This window comes from Papilio machaon, chromosome 5 (assembly GCF_912999745.1).
Source record: "Papilio machaon chromosome 5, ilPapMach1.1, whole genome shotgun sequence".
Classification (NCBI taxonomy): Eukaryota; Metazoa; Arthropoda; class Insecta; order Lepidoptera; family Papilionidae; genus Papilio; species Papilio machaon.
Genome location: NC_059990.1, coordinates 2232767 through 2250382, shown reverse-complemented (window position 1 = coordinate 2250382; position 17616 = coordinate 2232767). Strand labels below are relative to the sequence as shown.

Below are 17616 nucleotides of genomic sequence, written 5' to 3'. Positions count from 1 at the left end.
TTTTAAATGAGCTAAGTCTTAATTGTAGTCGTTCCCAGAGTAATTTTCTTTTCACTTTGGGTTCGGACATAAATTCACGCGCGCCATTTGTTCTTAATTCGTAACGATTTCTAAAGCTTTTTGTGGGCCGCCGCTGCCGTTTAAATTTATCGACGGTAATGACAAAGTAAGAACGACTTTGAAATGTAACACGTATTTTAGTTAATTATTTTATTATGTATGTTTTGAAAAGGTTAAGGAGATATCAATCCGACAGATAATAAATTGTCCCATATTTGGTAAAGTTGACAAAATTAAAAGGTGTGAGATTTTTTTCTAAAATGGAAAGTCACCGACTTATTTGATAATTTGGAGTAAAATATAAATATTTAAAAGAATACCTTATTATAGTACACTGAAACTAAACCCATAATATGTATAAAAATTGTCTCAGGTTATTTTTAGTAGCGTTTAATTTTTTTCGCAACTCAACTGTATTTTTAGCAAAGGAAATTTGTAGCCTGACTTGCAGTAGTTAGCTCGCTCGCTTAATGACTTTTTTCTTGTTTCTCAACTTAACTGCAGCATTTAATGCTTCGAACTTTTATAACATATTCTTGACTAAATACTAAACTTTTTATAACAGTTGTTGAGTTTTAACATTTGGAAAAGTAACTTGTTAACCTGAATAGCGACCATACACGGATTGTATTTTGCAGACTGTACATAATTGGTATTTTTATACTTAAATTCTCCTATTTCATTACGCATATTTATTTCTTTAATTATGTAATTTTACTAATATTATAAATAGGAATGGATAGATGTATGGATGGATGTTAGTTTGAAGGTATCTCCGAAGCGGCTCAACGGATCTTGATGAAATTTGGCACAGATGTAGAACATAGTCTGAAAGAACACATATACTACTTATAAGTTTTTTTTTTAATTCCGGGCGGACGGAGTCTCGGGCAAAAGTTAGTTTTAAATATTTTACATTTCATTCTTTTGCTGAGGTAAACCTGTCAGTTTAGGTGACTACAATAACTTCAAATATAACAATTGAATGACTGATTTAAGATTAAATTTTATTAATCAAAATTCAAGACAGATGGTAGAACCGCGTCATCGTCTCTATTGAAATAACAATTACTTAAGATTTCAATACCCTCGAAAATCTTTGGCGAGTGTCCATTTGTTTGGAATGAGAGTTTAATGCAATAATAATACTAAAAATTAATTTAAATCCGAGAACTCCGATTGATTAGTGACATCTCATAAATTAGTTCAAATCGAAAATTCTGGATTCTGTAATAAACTCGTAAAGGCTGGATTAAATAAATTTCAAATTACATTTTGAATTTAAATTAAATTTATAATCAAATTTAAGTTATTATTTAACTGATTCAAAGTTTATTTAAATGTAAACATTACAATAAGTAAAATAAACTGAAATATAAAAGCCCTTGCATAAACTATTCAATTTGTAAATAAAAAACAACAAACAACGCCATTGTTATTCGTATCAACGTTTCGAATGTTTTGGCGAAATTTCAGAGAACGTGACCGCTTTTATATATCAAGATCACTTATCTTTTGTTATTATACATTTTGTATGTGAATAAGCTTTGATTCTTTGTGAGAACGTAAATAAAGTGACAGAATTATCCCCATACTTTATTATACTAGTAGTGTAACATTTTAGTAGTTGCGGAACGATCGATATGAAATATATAGAATTATATATTTAAATAAATAAATATTTTCAAGTAACAACTGAAATAATTTGACGATTTATTTAAGCGAATTTCTATTTAAAATGATTAAACATTCAAAATTCGGTCACATACGAAATAAGCGGTTTGCATTTGCGGCTTTGATTATACCAGAATATTTGGCACGCGAAAGGGTTGGGTACAATTAACCTTTGTGGATATACTACGCGTAATTTCAATATGCTGATGTTGGTATTCCCCGAGTAAGGTATTGTAATCCTAATAAATATGCAATACCGCTCAAATCAAACCCAACTGAGTCCCAAATATTAATCACGACTTTCCAAATTATTATTAAAAAATTTAATATGGAAAAAAAACAATTCTACATGCAAATAGTACAATAGATTTAGTGGTATTTTTATAAGTGTTGAAAATATTCCTTGTTTCCCTACTGGCGAAACTTATTGATTTCTTATATTCTTGTAAGGTTTAGTTATTATTTCACTGTATAACAATGAAATTAAATATTAACAAAAGAGTATCTGATAAAGTTAGGATATGGGTTAAATTTAGAAAGCGACACCTACGAAAATGTAAACGAAATTGGACAATTTATAGGTTGACAAATATTGGTAACGAGGGAAACTCGGATCTGGTCAGGTATGCGACCGCTAACAAGCTACGAGATTTACTTCGAGAAGGGTCTGCAATTAATCAATGTGGATCGTACACAATCGGAATATCCTAACAATTTACCAAATCCTGATAAATATATAAATAATATAAAAATAACTAGCTGTCACCCGTGACTCCGCCCGTGCTGTATTAAAAAACTAAGTAAGTTTTTCACTTAGCCTTCTTCTTTCAGACTATTTTCTACATCTGTGCTAAATTTCAACGAGATTCGTTGAGCCGTTCTTATCCAAACAGAGGTAGACGCGGCAGAAGACAGTAGTTAAATGTAAAATTAATCAAGCTATCATCTGTATTTGAAATGCATAAATAATATTTGCGTAGGTACTCTTTGATCAAACAAATTTAAAAGATCAATACTCTTTGTAGATATCTCTAAAGATTGATATGAATTTCAAATAACTTTTAATAAGTAATAAACCAGTGCTTGAACACGATCCTACCTGATATAGTTGTGATATGGTGTAAAGAATGTACGCGCTAGTTAATTTTTTTCGTTAATTAGTTAGTAATTTCACTGTACTCTAAAGAGAGTACGTAAGACCGTCACGTCAAACTTGGAGGTATAATACGATTCAAATCCAATTGCAGTAACTAGTGCGACACAATTAGTGCTGAGCTTAGAGCAGATCCTGACCTACTTTGCGTTGTAGTTTGTTGGAATTAATGGAGACATTAATTTAACCAACGACGACAGGAACTGATAACAGACGTGGCAACTAAGCTTCCGTCACGTAATTCTATTATTTCTCTAAGGTAACGCGATTTACTAATTTTACAACAGTCGCCCGGTTACATTTGAATTCTTGAAGATATTTAGAAACATAGAAATATATATGAAAAATAAATTGATTTTATGTACATAAAGCTACAATAGAAATACACTAGTGAATTTCATATCTCAGTCACGTTTTTGAAAATTTCGTTATATCGCTTTGATTGAAATCGTGACAAGATTTTATTGAGGTGTTTTGTTTGTAAAATATTTTTGTAATCTATCTACTTTATACCACATCTGTACATACCAGTTCCGAAACAAATTGTTTTTCTCAGTGGAACGTGGAGACGTCAGCTGCAACTTAGTTTTACTTAAATTTTTGAACCATCTCCTTGTCCACAGTGCTATTTAATATTTACGTTCTTTAAAATAATATAAAATAAAGAACAAAAAATAATATAATGAAACTGGCATTATAAAAAAGCCCTAAATCTGTTCTTTTTTTAAAAGAAATAAGTCTTCGAAGGCGATGTCTGAACAAAAATGATAGCGAAGAACAAAAAGCAAAAAACGAGCTTATCTTGAACAAGAATGCTTGCCCGGTCCTTTTTGTTTAGAGTTCGTTGCGTAACTCACTTTATTCTCATGATACCAATATCATCTGTTAAATTTTGACAGATGTCAGATGTGAATAAAAAAAATTTTTGAAAATCATTATTACACCGATTATTGGACATGAAATTGAACGTATAACAAAATGTTGTAAATTATAAAATACAACATAAATCAATGTTTGAATTAGTTAAATTTAGCAGTTTGTTAATAACTTTTATTTAGTATTTTCGTATGAGTTCTATTTCAAATACACTTTTTGACCAAACTTTTAACTCTGGTTTTATGTTATCACATTATGCTTATATATTATATGTTAGATTAAATTCATATGTATAAATGAGGTTTATATAACGTTTAAAACAATTAGAATATTTTTATTTATTTACGACAAAATTGTCAATTTTATATTTAGTTTACTTTGTGCCATAAAACTTGAATATCATTGTTTATCTAGTAAGTATCGTACATAGACGAAAATCAACAAAAAAAATTTAGACCTAAGCTTGATTAACAACTAGTACATTTTATTCGCTTAAGACTGTTTTATTGCGCTGACCGTGAAAATGTTACTAATTATAAACAACCCCTTGCTAACTACATTACGGTTCGACCTTAATAGCCCCCTCCACTGTCCATAATAGATCAGAATAGCTTTAATCAATGCTGTAAGGGCGCCCTTGTACGGACTTAATGACAAATAAAATAGCCCTATCGACTATGTTATATGTCTGCTCTTTCGATGATAAGTAAAAAAAGGAGCTTGTTTGGATATTAACTTTATACGAGTTTTGCTATTCCTGGTTAGAGAATACATTAAACATCTTTCTTTAGATTTATAATTCATAACGTACGTTTCACAATACAATTAATAGAAGCATAGTAGGAGAATTGTTTGACGATACCTGTTCTGACTACTACTTACTACGAAATACTTCCTATGTTACTTCTTACAATATTATAAATGCAAATGTTTAGATGGATGAATGGATGTTTGTTTGAAGGTATCTACGGAACGGCTCAACGGATCTTGATGAAATTTGACACAAATATAGAACATAATCTAGAAGAACACATAGGCTACGTATTAAGATTTTTTTTAATTCCGCGCGGACGGAGTCGCGGGTGACAGCTAGTAATGTATAAGTTTGTATATCATAAGGTGGCGAACGAGCAAGCAGCCACCTGAATTCGCCGAAATAACGAAGCGATCGCTGCCCATAGAAATCCGCAATTGCAGATGCGTTGCTTAGCTTTAATCGACGTAGGAGACGCATAAAAGAGAATATTTCCCCTTTCTATCCATCCCCTTCTTCGTCAAACCACTTATAAGGAAAGGGTGAGAAGGGTAAACATCACGTCTGTCTATTCAATGTATTTCGTATATTCGATGAGTATTTTCTCTTAACTTTGCAGCACATTATTTTAATAAAGATTTTGTTATTAAACGTTTAAAATAGCTTACACGACTGTGAAATCTTAAAGTAGTTTATGTCAAGATTGTGTCTGGCGAACAGCTTTTGTTATTTCCATTATTATTACATTAGCTTTGTACATTTCATTTGTAACATTTCATAGTGTCTGCATTCCTGCGTTGCGATAGACGTCTCGATGTTATTGACTTCTGATATAAGTCTACCCTACTGTTTGGTTTTCTGAATGTTGCTGTTTTTTTTTTCTTATTTAAAAAAATAATTGATACATCGCCTTGGTTAATCTTGAAACAACCGCTCAAGATTTTATTATTTACATATTTTTGGAAATAATAATAAACTTAAAACAATCAGAAAAGCTCAAGACTCTAATCCACGGTATTTAAATGTCGTTAGCGTACCGGAAGAAATCGTGGTTGCGCAACATCAGAGAGTGGACTGGAATTGCGAGTGCCGCCCAACTGTTTCGCCTCGCAAGGAATAAACAGAAATATGGAGAACTGACCGCCAACCTTCGCTAGTCGGAGAGGCACCTCAAGAAGAAGAAGCGTACCTGACATTTAATCATTTGACATAATCATAAAGACCATAAGTCAATGACATCATTTTTCATTCAAATTCAAATAGTACTAAATATTGAAGGCAGCAAGAAGTACGTAAAGAGATCTTAACTTTTTCATAGACATCGTTTATGTATAAAAGATTTAAATATACTTAAATTCAACGAAAGAAAATAGAAAATAAATGATTTTACATTCATATTTTGGAGTATCAATAATATTACACAAACCAAAGAATCAGTGAAATCCGAACTCTATGAATCGCGCAATAAACCAGACGAATAACGAATACATTCATGTAGTTTTATATGAAAACGTTAGAAAACTAAAGCGAAATATTAAAAGTGAACATGGTTTAATAAATAAATTAAATTGATTACAAGTATCTAGATAAAAAAGTAACTTATTTTCAACTGGCTTTTGCCCGCGAATTTGTCCGCGCATAATTTATAAAAAAAAAACAGAATTTAAACTATTTTCTATACCTGTGTAAAATAATATGTCGTACCGTAACAGAGTTATCGAGTAAATATGTAAATCAAAGGTATCCCACGGGTACTGTAAACATTTCCGGGATCAAAGGTAGTCTCTGTGTTCTTCCAGACTGTGTACTACATCTATACCAATTTTCATCGAGATCCAATTTCATGTTCTGAAGATACATTCTTGAGTTACATCCATGCAAACATTCGCTTTTAAAATATTAGTAAGACTATAGTAGTACAGAGTCTAGTACATAGCTACTAGCTCTGTACTTTTAGTATAAAACATTATTTATTTTAATTTTAATAAAATTAATTTTAATTTTTGGTGTGAAAACTGTAAGTTAAAATATACAAGGGAAATAATTTAATCAACAACTGCGCATCAGGCCCACATTTCATGTTGATTATATAAATGGACTGCTCCACCACCTAATGTATAATTTGTCTGCGTCGTATTCCATGTTCCGGCGCTTTGTTACCTTCATATGTATCCATGTGTCTTTTGTTTTATATTTGTATAATACATGAATACTATAGTCATTGAGTAAATTTTGAATAATTTATGGAGTGTAAAATTAACTTAAGTAAGATTTACTTTACTCGTGATATTTAATGACCCGGATATTGGATATTTCAATGTATGAAACCATTTTAAATATATGAAAACATTTTTTCATTTATAAATAATTTAAATCTTAACCAAATTATTATTCAATTCAATTACATTTCAAAATAATAACGTAACATAGTAATAAAGTAAAATCTGATTTAAAAATTTTACGTATAAAAAGTGCTAGTAATTAGTAGGTTAGATAATTGTGCGATTTACGTTTAAATACATTTATATATTTTGAATGTAAAAACAAATTATTAAAAAAAAGTCTATGTCAGTGTCACATATGCGTAATAAAGTTTAGTGAGAAAGTTGTGACATTGATAAATTGCTTGTTAGCTAACGGTAGGATCCTATCAGTTCTGAAAGTTACAGCGATGACTTTGAGCTTCTTATCCTTTTACTGTCAAATTTTACGAATCCCTGTAACGTATTGAGATAAAAAGTATACGAAAATTTATAAATGTTAGAAACATAAAGTTAAAATATAGGAAATGTTGTTCTATTAGATTATGAAATGTATGTTATGTTTATTTGTCTGGTAAATTTTTTCATCATAACAAATGTATCTATTATATCTATCGTAGAAAACATATATACCTAGAATTCATGATATTTCTAAGTAATAAATGTAAATAGGCTATAGATTCAATTACATAACTTATTAAGGGCTGTGAAGGGTCAAAAATTATATTCGTCTTAAATCTTTTCTTCTTCCATTGTACTTATCATCTTAAAGCGGTATACTGTAATATAACTTTTCCTTTAATTAATCGTACTAAAAATATGTACATATTAATGTTTTATTGAAGAGAACTTGTAAATAGTGACTGTGACACTAACAAGATTAGTCGTTTGATTCCAGTTCAGTGAGCAATTGCTCGAGTTCGCTTTGTCCTTGTTAACTGTGAAAGTTACAAGTGTCAACAAAACACGTCTAACCTGACAGAGCGATATTATCTAAAACTAGTTGGGACACGAATGGTTGAGGATCAACAATTTTCTTATCTTTTATACTTATTTAACCATAAAAAAATTAAGCTATGTAATTTAGAATTATAATATCTAATAACAGTTTTTGTAGGTATTACATTTTATCTATATCTTCCCAATAACGTTATTGAAATATTCATATGTCGTCAAAGACGACAAATTATTACCTTTATCATTGATCCTAAGGTGGCTTAAAGGTAAACTACGAACTGTTAGAGGTCGAATTTACATTTGACCTCTTTTTGTCAGACTAAACTCGGGTCCATAATGAAATGGCGGACAAACCAGACCGCCATCTGAATTGTAAATGTTATTATTTCCGTACCGTCTTCCTTTACTAAAGTTTTACTGTCCGCTCTCTTAAATCTTTTGGAACTGTTCGCTAGAGTACCTATATCTACGTATACAGGATTGAAATTTGAAAATACTTGTACAGGCCAGTTAGCTTGTACGAATATTGTATTATATATGTATAGTACATAAACACTTTATTTATTGTTTATAGAACATAAACTCGTTTGTTGTTTATATTATAAACTTTTGTTACAAACATTTTAAACTTCGATATTACAAACTTTGTGGCGCCATTGCACGAAAATGTCATAGGTAAAGAGAAAAACCATAAACAAAATGTTGCCACATAGGCCTTTGTATAAATAATAAAAAAAAATCTTTCTGTTCATGAACAGTATAGTTGTTGTAATTTTAAAGTTGTGGAACAAGTAAAACACAGATTCACTAACAAAATCGTATATTTATTTATACCGTTACAAAGTGAAAGCGGCAAATATTTTCTTTAATAATGTACTTCAATAGAATGTGTAATGATGTGGGGCCTTCAAGAGTAGAGTGAATAGACATTTATAAAGCTAGCGCGTACCATCTTTCGACCGCATCATCACTTAACATCAGTTGGGATCGTGGTTAAGCGCTAGCTTATTCAATAATAAAAATAAAAAAATATTAGTAATGAAAAATGTAGCGTAACAAGCTTAGATTGCAGTTTTGACAACTGTTGTAAAACCATACAGTAATTAAACGGAATTTTGCACGTAAAGCTAATATTTTTTATAATCATATATTTGAATATACTTGTAATTTCGCAGGAAAATGTTTGATAATATTTTCCTTACACATTTTCCCGGACAAGACGAGCTTTACCAAACTGATAGATAATTGACAGGCCATAGCGACCTCCATTATTATTTCTACTCAAATTTGTCACATTTTCTTTTGTTATTTTTGTAACATATTAATATTAAATTCAGAAACAAAATTCAATCCTATACAAAACATTAACAACTACACGTAAGCCATAAAATTAAGCACATAACAGTTTTTAACCTTGTCCTTTAACGTTTACATAATAAAACATTTTAATTGTCTGTATAATTTAAAGTCGTATTTCGTGCCCTATATTCGACACAACACATCTGTCCTACTTCCAGTACTTTCTATAGTTAAATACGCAAATTAACAACTTTTTTTTAAATACGATTTAAATTCGTAAATATAATAAGTTAAATCGTTACCCAAGTCTTTTTTGGATTGTTTGTGTTTTTGCCTTTCGCGTTTAATACGTTTGTTCTTTTAATATATTTTATTATTAATTATGTTTTATGCTAATAACTAGGTACATTTTTTATGTTGTAGACTTCATCTTTTTACATTGTTTTAGTAAAATTCTTTAACAGAAGAGTAAATGTATTAACATCACAGTTAATTCCAATTAAATTTCTAAGGAGTGTCGCATCGCATCTGCTAATTAATCTAAGGAGATTAGTCACCTAGACGACCGCGCCCGTTGCCTCCCTACTTATTTATAACTGTTTAGCGAAATAATCTGAATAAAGTTTAGCAGGATTTTATTTCGAATATCAGAGGATTGTTAGATTAATTAAATTAATAAGTTAGTACAACTCTGTTTAGTAACTACTAGCTTTTACCCGCGACTCGGTCCGCGCGGAATAAAAAATAGAAAACGGGGTAAAAATTATCCTATGTCCGTTTCCTGGTTCTAAGCTACCTGCCCACCAATTTTCAGTAAAATCGATTCAGCCGTTCTTGAGTTATAAGTAGTGTAACTAACACGACTTTCTTTTATATATATAGAAGATGTAGGCATGATTTGTACTATGTTATACTAATACTTTAATTATTGTAAAGAGTACTTTGATAACCTAATTGAAAAATTATATCATATGTTGGCAAACAAGCGAGCGGCCATCTGAATTCGCCGAAATAGAAAAGCGACCGCTGCCCATAGACATCCGTAATTTCAGATGCGTTGCCCACCCTTAATCGACGGAGTAGGGGACGCGCAGAAAGAGAATATTTCCTCTTCCTATGCATTCCCTCCTCCATGAAATCCACTTCCCCTTCTCATCCTTTTCTTTTAAGAAAAGGTTGGAAGGGAAAGAGGACTAAAATTTAAAAAATACTTCATATTTTGTACTTAAATCCTTTAAATATCACCTTGAATTTCTGGCATTATTTATAAATGTTAGAGAAGCATATTTAGGTGTGGTATTGGACTCTCCTTGATATTTTAATAGATTATTATATTAATACTTAAATTAAACTTTGCTTGATATATTTCTTGTATTAGTGCATTTGGGTTGAAGGCAGCTCTACACGGTATTGTTGTGAAGTATCAGCCAGTAAGTCCGCAACCGCGCTACGAGAGGCACGTCTACGTCGTAGCCAGCGGCTACGAAAGTAAACAAATGTAACGCGATCGCTTCGAAATTAATTTGATTTATGAAGGAAAAGCCGTATTAACAAGGTATATTGTAAAACATTCAGCATTATTAAAAACGTAACGTAGCGTGAGTCGTATTTTATAGAAAAACAAAATATCTTTTATGAACTGTATGGTTTTTTATATATATATATTTTATGTAAATTTCTGACTTTGTTTAATATTTGCCGATGATAATAAATATATTCTCAAGTAATTTTTTTGAGTTTCGTTAATTTTTATATGAAATGATTAAATACAAAATGATTCATAACAATCTCAACATAAAGCAATTTTCATCTTGACTTAATGCCATACGACTTCAAGGTAATAAGAATATTAAACATGATGTAAGTGATGTGATTTATATTTGTTAGATGAAAGCGTGGACCGCACACGAACAAGACACGTCTCTATCGTGCTGTCGAACATTACACGTGAAGCATGCTGCATATGCTAGTGCCCTCTACACCTTGGTAAGTACATAAGCGTATTATGTATTTATTTCATTTTCCATTGGCTGAACCATGTGTTGCACTATACGATATTTAAAAATACAACATACTATTAACGTATAGTGCTGTAACTTAATGTTATATTATTTAGAATTGTTACTTTTAATATATTCAATTTGTATAAAATGTAAAAGATTTAAAACTTCTTAACTTATATTTTAGTTAACGTCAAACGTAATGCTTAAATAAGGTTTCTCGGCTTTAGTAAACAAAACTGCTTACCAGCCTACTAATAAAGTGTATTTTTATCGAAACGGATTAAAAATTGACCCGAGCCGTCATTTATTTAAAATTTATAACTTCAATATAATAAAGTCGCAAGTTGGCCGATCTTTTCGAAATTAAGTAAATAACGTTACATTATATTATTTTAACATCCATATAATATAAACTATTAAAGACATGTACATAAGTAAACATTAAAAAAATAAAAAGAGTCAGCTTAATTTCTGAAACCAGACGGGATTAAGTAAATAAATTGCTGACTTAACTTTTCACACCGAAATTGTTCCCCTTTGAATAATTACAACTGCGGGATTTCTGCAATTACAGCAAAGTGCATTCAAGGGGAATGCACTTACTTTAAATTACAAATTTCAAACTTAAAGTAAAGTTTGAAGCCGCAACTGAACGTAGTGATGGCAATCCAAGTTGAAACTATAAGAGGTTAACTTAGCCTCTATAACTTAATTCTCTGATAAGTTAAAACTTAAACATTAATTCTCAATGAGTTATTCAAAGTTTCTTTTGAAAAACAAAAACTTTATCGTTTAAACGAAAACAAATCTTATTATTGAAAAGATACTTTACAAATAATATCTAATAAAGCTTGAAATGTAATTATTTGCTTTATATATGTATATTATATGTTTTACATATTACATATTAAAAAATATAAGATATAATTTATATGAACGAATAATAACAAACACTTTCACATAGTATAATTTAACTGTTAATAAAAATAATGATTGTTTGTCACTAATTAATTACCATAAAACCTTGAAAATAATTAACGGCTAAACACTCACGTATTTGTCCGGTGTCGGCATCGAGTGACCATTAAGCATTGGCCGCGTCCGGGAACCACCCTGATGAAGGGCCTCCGATGGGTTCGAAACTAGTCGATGCCGAGACCCGACAAAATACGAGTGTTTAGCCCTTTATATATTAGTTTATGATAATGTCTCAAGAAAGTTTAAATAATTTAATTCAAGGCAATGACTACTGCAAACATTATGTAAAACATAAAACATAATATGTACGTACTATAAACATAAGCATTAATTTTTTTGTATTAAATTAACTACACCTGAGTGTGTTTTATTTATTTCATAATAATTTCTCATGAAAGTTTATACCTGTTTTATTAACACATTTTTATTACTTTATCTATATACAAATGTCTGAATTGAGTTTCATTCTTTGAAATTATAATTTTATCTTTTATATGTTACTTTTCATTTTGATTGAGGCCGCTTGAATTTATGTCGTTGAAGTGAGGGCACTCACACGATAGTGCACTTAAAATCCGTCCACGATCATTTTACCGGATTATCTTTACCAGTTCTCTTTTTATTTCAATGGTTGTATGCTATTTCTTTGCATTTATAATTTATATGGAAAGTTCTCCTTTTTAACACTATAAATGATAACGAATTGTCAGATGTTTACGATATCTAATTAGAGAATGGAATAATAGTTCTTATGACGTAATAATAATAAGTTTTATTTTCGCAGAACATATCGATACTGGTGGTGTTATTGTACAGCTGGAGAATCGGCGTCAACGCGAAAAGATATAAGGAACTAGACGATGTTTATTATGGTTAGAATTCACTTTATATTTATTTAACGATAATTTCAACTTCGGTAACAAACATTATTGTTATCTTTTTTGTCCAAATGGAATAGAGAGAGATGTTAATATTATTGTTATACAGGTGTTACGACAGTTAAAACTCTCCGTGCAACCTCTTTCACTCTTTCTATTCTTTAAAGTTTACATTTGTAGATATCTTACTAATATTATAAATGGGAAAGTTTAGATGGTATCTCCGGAATGGCACAAAGCATCTTGATGTAATTTGGCACAGATGTAGAAAATAGTCTGGAAGAACACATACGCTATTTATTAAGTTTTTTTTTAATTCGGCGCGACGAGTATGGCGAGCAATAGCTTGTAAATTATAATAAAGCAGTTGCAATTTTAAAGTAAAGACTTTAAAAAATATACACAACTTGCTTTTGTCTTATTTAATGTTCATTTAAAAGAACCACTAAATGAAACCTTTTATTGATTCTGAGCCATTTTACAAGACAGCGGTGTATTTATTATTCCGTTGGGATGAAATTAATTGATTCGTGTTGTGCCGCCTCTATCAGTCCGCTGTCAAATATAATAATTGAGTTGCTCCAGAGTACACAAATAAAATACTCTCTCTTCAATAAATTTTTGAAGCAGTACTTACTGTTTGAGATCATAACAACAGCACAGTCTTATTTTAATGAAGTCTTGTTCGTTAAATAAAGAGAGCAGTTAATTTTTTTTTTAAATAATTTTACTATTTTATAATAACAATGATTCTTAATAATTCAGTCATTTTTGTTACAGGTGTACAGATAGCATATTTCGCAATAATAGGAACACAGATGTTGATGATCCTACTCAGCATCTTTCTCTTTTATGGAATCTACAAAGTAAGTGTTTTTACATGATTATTTCTATCAGGTGAATAGATATTCCTTCCCATTGCTTGATATTAATTCGATTGTTTCTGTCCTCAGTTACAATCAACTTACGTGAGACTCCACAAAACTGATTAAACTCGGATGACATTTAAACAGTTCATATTTAAGATTCCCTTTACACAATCTAGTTACAGTACCTTAACAAGTTTTATTATGATAATAACTACAATCCAACCTGGTTAACAAAATTCCTAGAGACCATGATATTTTTCTCGCTTATAAAGATTACTCTCTAACCCTATCTCGGTCACGGGGGTCGTCCGTTAGGACCGGACAATGAATCTCGCTTATAGAGGATTCTCGCTTATCCAGGTTCGACTGTGATGTACTCTAGTTGTATTAACACATATTTACATCCCTCACATTCTAATTGTACAAAACAGAGACATATGTGTCAATACAAGGTCACGGAAGTCGAAATCCACAGTAACATAAGAAACATATTTTAATTAATCGATGGTATTATTTAAAAAATAAAAATACTTTAATACCAGAGGCCGTAAAATTCTATGCCTATCTTCAATAAAGATTTATGATACAACGTTATACCTTTTGTAGCTGAGATAAAATGTCTTATTATCAGTAATTGGCACTCGACTGTCGTTACTTATCGTAACTTACAGTCCAAAGGTTTATCGTAAATTTACAATCTACGATTTATGTTACAAGAATATTATTAAATTATAATTTTTTCGAATAAAAGAAATATATACCTTTTAGTTATTTATTTAATATTATGTATTTCTAAATTTGAGAAAGAGAATAAATACTTAAAAATTATATTTTTTTAGGAAAACGTAGCATTCTTGGTGCCATGGGTTGTAGGCTGCATGACATTCATGGCTTTAGAGTCGATGGCCATGGTATACTCTAATATTCTTAGAGATCACGTTAATAAGGTAAGACCGAGAGGTAAGAGATTATTGAACACCAAATTGTAATGAATTTTATTTTAACACACTACCTAATTGCCAACTATCTAATTGATACAGAAATACAAGATAGACTAAAGAGAGCTCGTGTGTTTAAATTTCGAATCTATGAAAGGCTTATTTACAACTATAGTTATTTCTTCTAGAAACTATTTAATACGATAAACAACTTGCCTTTTCAACTAACGGTAGTCAAACATTGAACATATTTACCAACCTTAACAATATTGCCCAAAGCTATATCAACATACGTGTGTGCCATGTTCCTGTTAAATCAACACGTTTGCACGAACAAACGGAAACTATACAACATCTGTTTTACGCAGCCACGAAACTCATGTGACAAAGCTTCTTTAATTAACAAAGGATTAAAATTAATTACAATTCACGGACCACAGCACTTATACACTCAGAGCTGTTAATTGGTACTGAGAGAGGAGATCCTTAGTACAGATTTCATATGATAATCGACACAAATCTTTAAATGCACATGCGATAATATGTTTTACTGTAAAATAAAGTTTATTTGAGTATTGTAAAAAGTAAATAGATTTTTAAAAATAAAAGCATTTTCAATATCTTTAAAGTGGATTGATTGAAAAATACAACTGATATTTACTATCAATAAAGTTGTGAGGGTCCTCGAAACGTTTTATTAAAATAGTAATTATGGTAACGTAATTTTTATTAGCACTTTTCAACGGTTTTAGCATTTTTCAGCCGTGCATTAGTGAAAACAGGAAAGGTTATTCAACATATATGTAATATATTATGTAAAAAGTTAAAAACTAAATCATTATATTACTTCACATTCATAAAAAATGTGAAAAACTAACTTTTGCTAAATACGGTACCTGTAAGCGTGGAGACTGACTATGGTTCATAAATGTAACATTTGAAAATAATACATTCTGGTGTAAAATAATAACCTTGAAATATTGTTCATTGAACCAAGAAATAATTGTTCCACCTTGAACCTTACAAGTGTATCCTTGAGGAATAATAAAGTTCCGTGAAATCAGTACAAAGTACGACGCCGAATGTAAAATCGATAAATTATATTCAATACATTGTTATTTATACAATAATATTTTTTTTTCAGCAATTCGACGCCATGTGTAAAGCTGAGATATCATTCTTAATACCACGAATTTTATTTAATGTAAGTAGTATTATTTACATTTTCAATTTTGTTTAATAAATATAAATAAAGGGGTAAATGAACAGCGAGAACACTAAGGTGTTCATCGACGACCAGAGGAACCGCAGATGTGTTGGTGGCTTTTGAGATGGTGATATGCTAATATATTGTGAATGACCATGACGTAACAAAAGATTTTCATCTTCCAAATTAATTATGCGACACTTCACGTCACTTCCTTTATGATTCTGTCACCCTTCGCGCTATCCATCTTACTTAAGCCTGTCCCTACTGATATACCCTAAAATTACTTAAACCTTTTATTATCATATGTCATTCTTCTCTCACCTATACCATGCCCTTCCCCTTTTACAGTGTTTATGCATATGGTGCGTACTGCGACTGTACCATCTGTTACGAGCTGGAGTGACTTGGAAAGGTTCAGCGCCGATAGAACTGTGACTATTACCGCCCGGCGCTGGTTTACATTCTAAATCTATGGACTCTACTGAGCGACTAGAATCCGTTGCGTGTGAGTCGACTCTATTGCTCGGAGGAATTGAAAGTGATACAGATGCAAGTCTACATTCTCTATGACGATGTATTAAGGCTTTAAGTTCAACTAATATATCCGTAACCTTGAAAAGTTATTTATTAATAGGGTTTTTGCTGTATTTTTGTTTACAAGCTGTTTAGAGTGTAAATGATATAGACAAGTAGATTCAGATATATTTTTACATCATTTAATATTATAGGTCGTTGTTACTTGTAAAGTTTAGAATTCTGTTCATAAATTTTTTTTCTGTACTGGGGGGCTGGACAGAGTACCATTCGATAAGCGAAGTCGCTAATTGAAAAGTGAAAATTGTATGGAATTGACGATAACTTTCGATAAGTCACGCATTTTTCCAATACATTTTGACACATTTTGTCGTTTCTACTAGTATGTGGCATGCGGGCAACGTATTTTTATGTTTTTTGCAGTCCGCCACTACAGCGCAGGTCACGTAAAAACACGTATTTAGTACATTTATGTTGGACAAATCTACGAAATACGTACAATTACATTATATGCGTGTTGTTTACGTTGCGTAGCAACGCTTTGCATTTTTTCTTTCCACAAGTTCTCATTGTCGAGTTACTCAGTCTTTCAGGGAATTATTTCGAATCGAATTCGTAGCTCCAGAGCGTACAAGCAGTATTTTGCCAATATGAAACTAGTTTTTTTTTTTGTTATTGATTGCAAAATTGTTATAATGAGCCGTTGTGACAAAACCGCCCGCTGCACACGTAACTCGGCGGCAAGGTATGCCCGCATGCCAAGTGCTAACGAATGTTGCATTGTCTAAACCCGCTGCTAGTCCGAGATTAAATTTCAAAAACTTTCTTGTGTTCATCGGAGGATTGTTTAACTGTTATTTGCACCCGTTTTGAAGAAATCTTCACAAATAATTTAGAATATATGTAAATACAAAGAAATAACGACAATAAATAAATGACTTTTTTTAACTACTGAACTAATGATATCTTATTTTTTTTTTGAGATTGTTAAAAATTAAATAAAGTAATTTGAATTTATCTTCTTCTATAGCACTGAAAATAAATTGTCAGTAATAAAAAGTTTTTCTCAGTTATTTTATTAATATACATACATATTCAGTTATACAGAAATGTTTTCAACGTAATATAATACGATAGCAATTTTTATCCTGTAAATATATACTGTAATATTC

The 17616-nt window shown here is 30.8% G+C and overlaps 1 protein-coding gene across 1 annotated transcript; it reads left to right on the top strand.

The window, feature by feature from the left end:
- Positions 1-10482: 10482 nt before the first annotated feature.
- LOC106715692 lies at positions 10483-16511 on the top strand. The gene is made up of 7 exons (XM_014509027.2): positions 10483-10589; positions 10922-11020; positions 12800-12887; positions 13674-13759; positions 14602-14709; positions 15845-15904; positions 16259-16511. Exons 2-7 carry the CDS (start codon positions 10922-10924, stop codon positions 16343-16345), a joined length of 528 nt encoding a protein of 175 aa, XP_014364513.2. The 5' UTR covers positions 10483-10589; the 3' UTR covers positions 16346-16511.
- The last annotated feature ends 1105 nt before the right edge of the window (positions 16512-17616 follow it).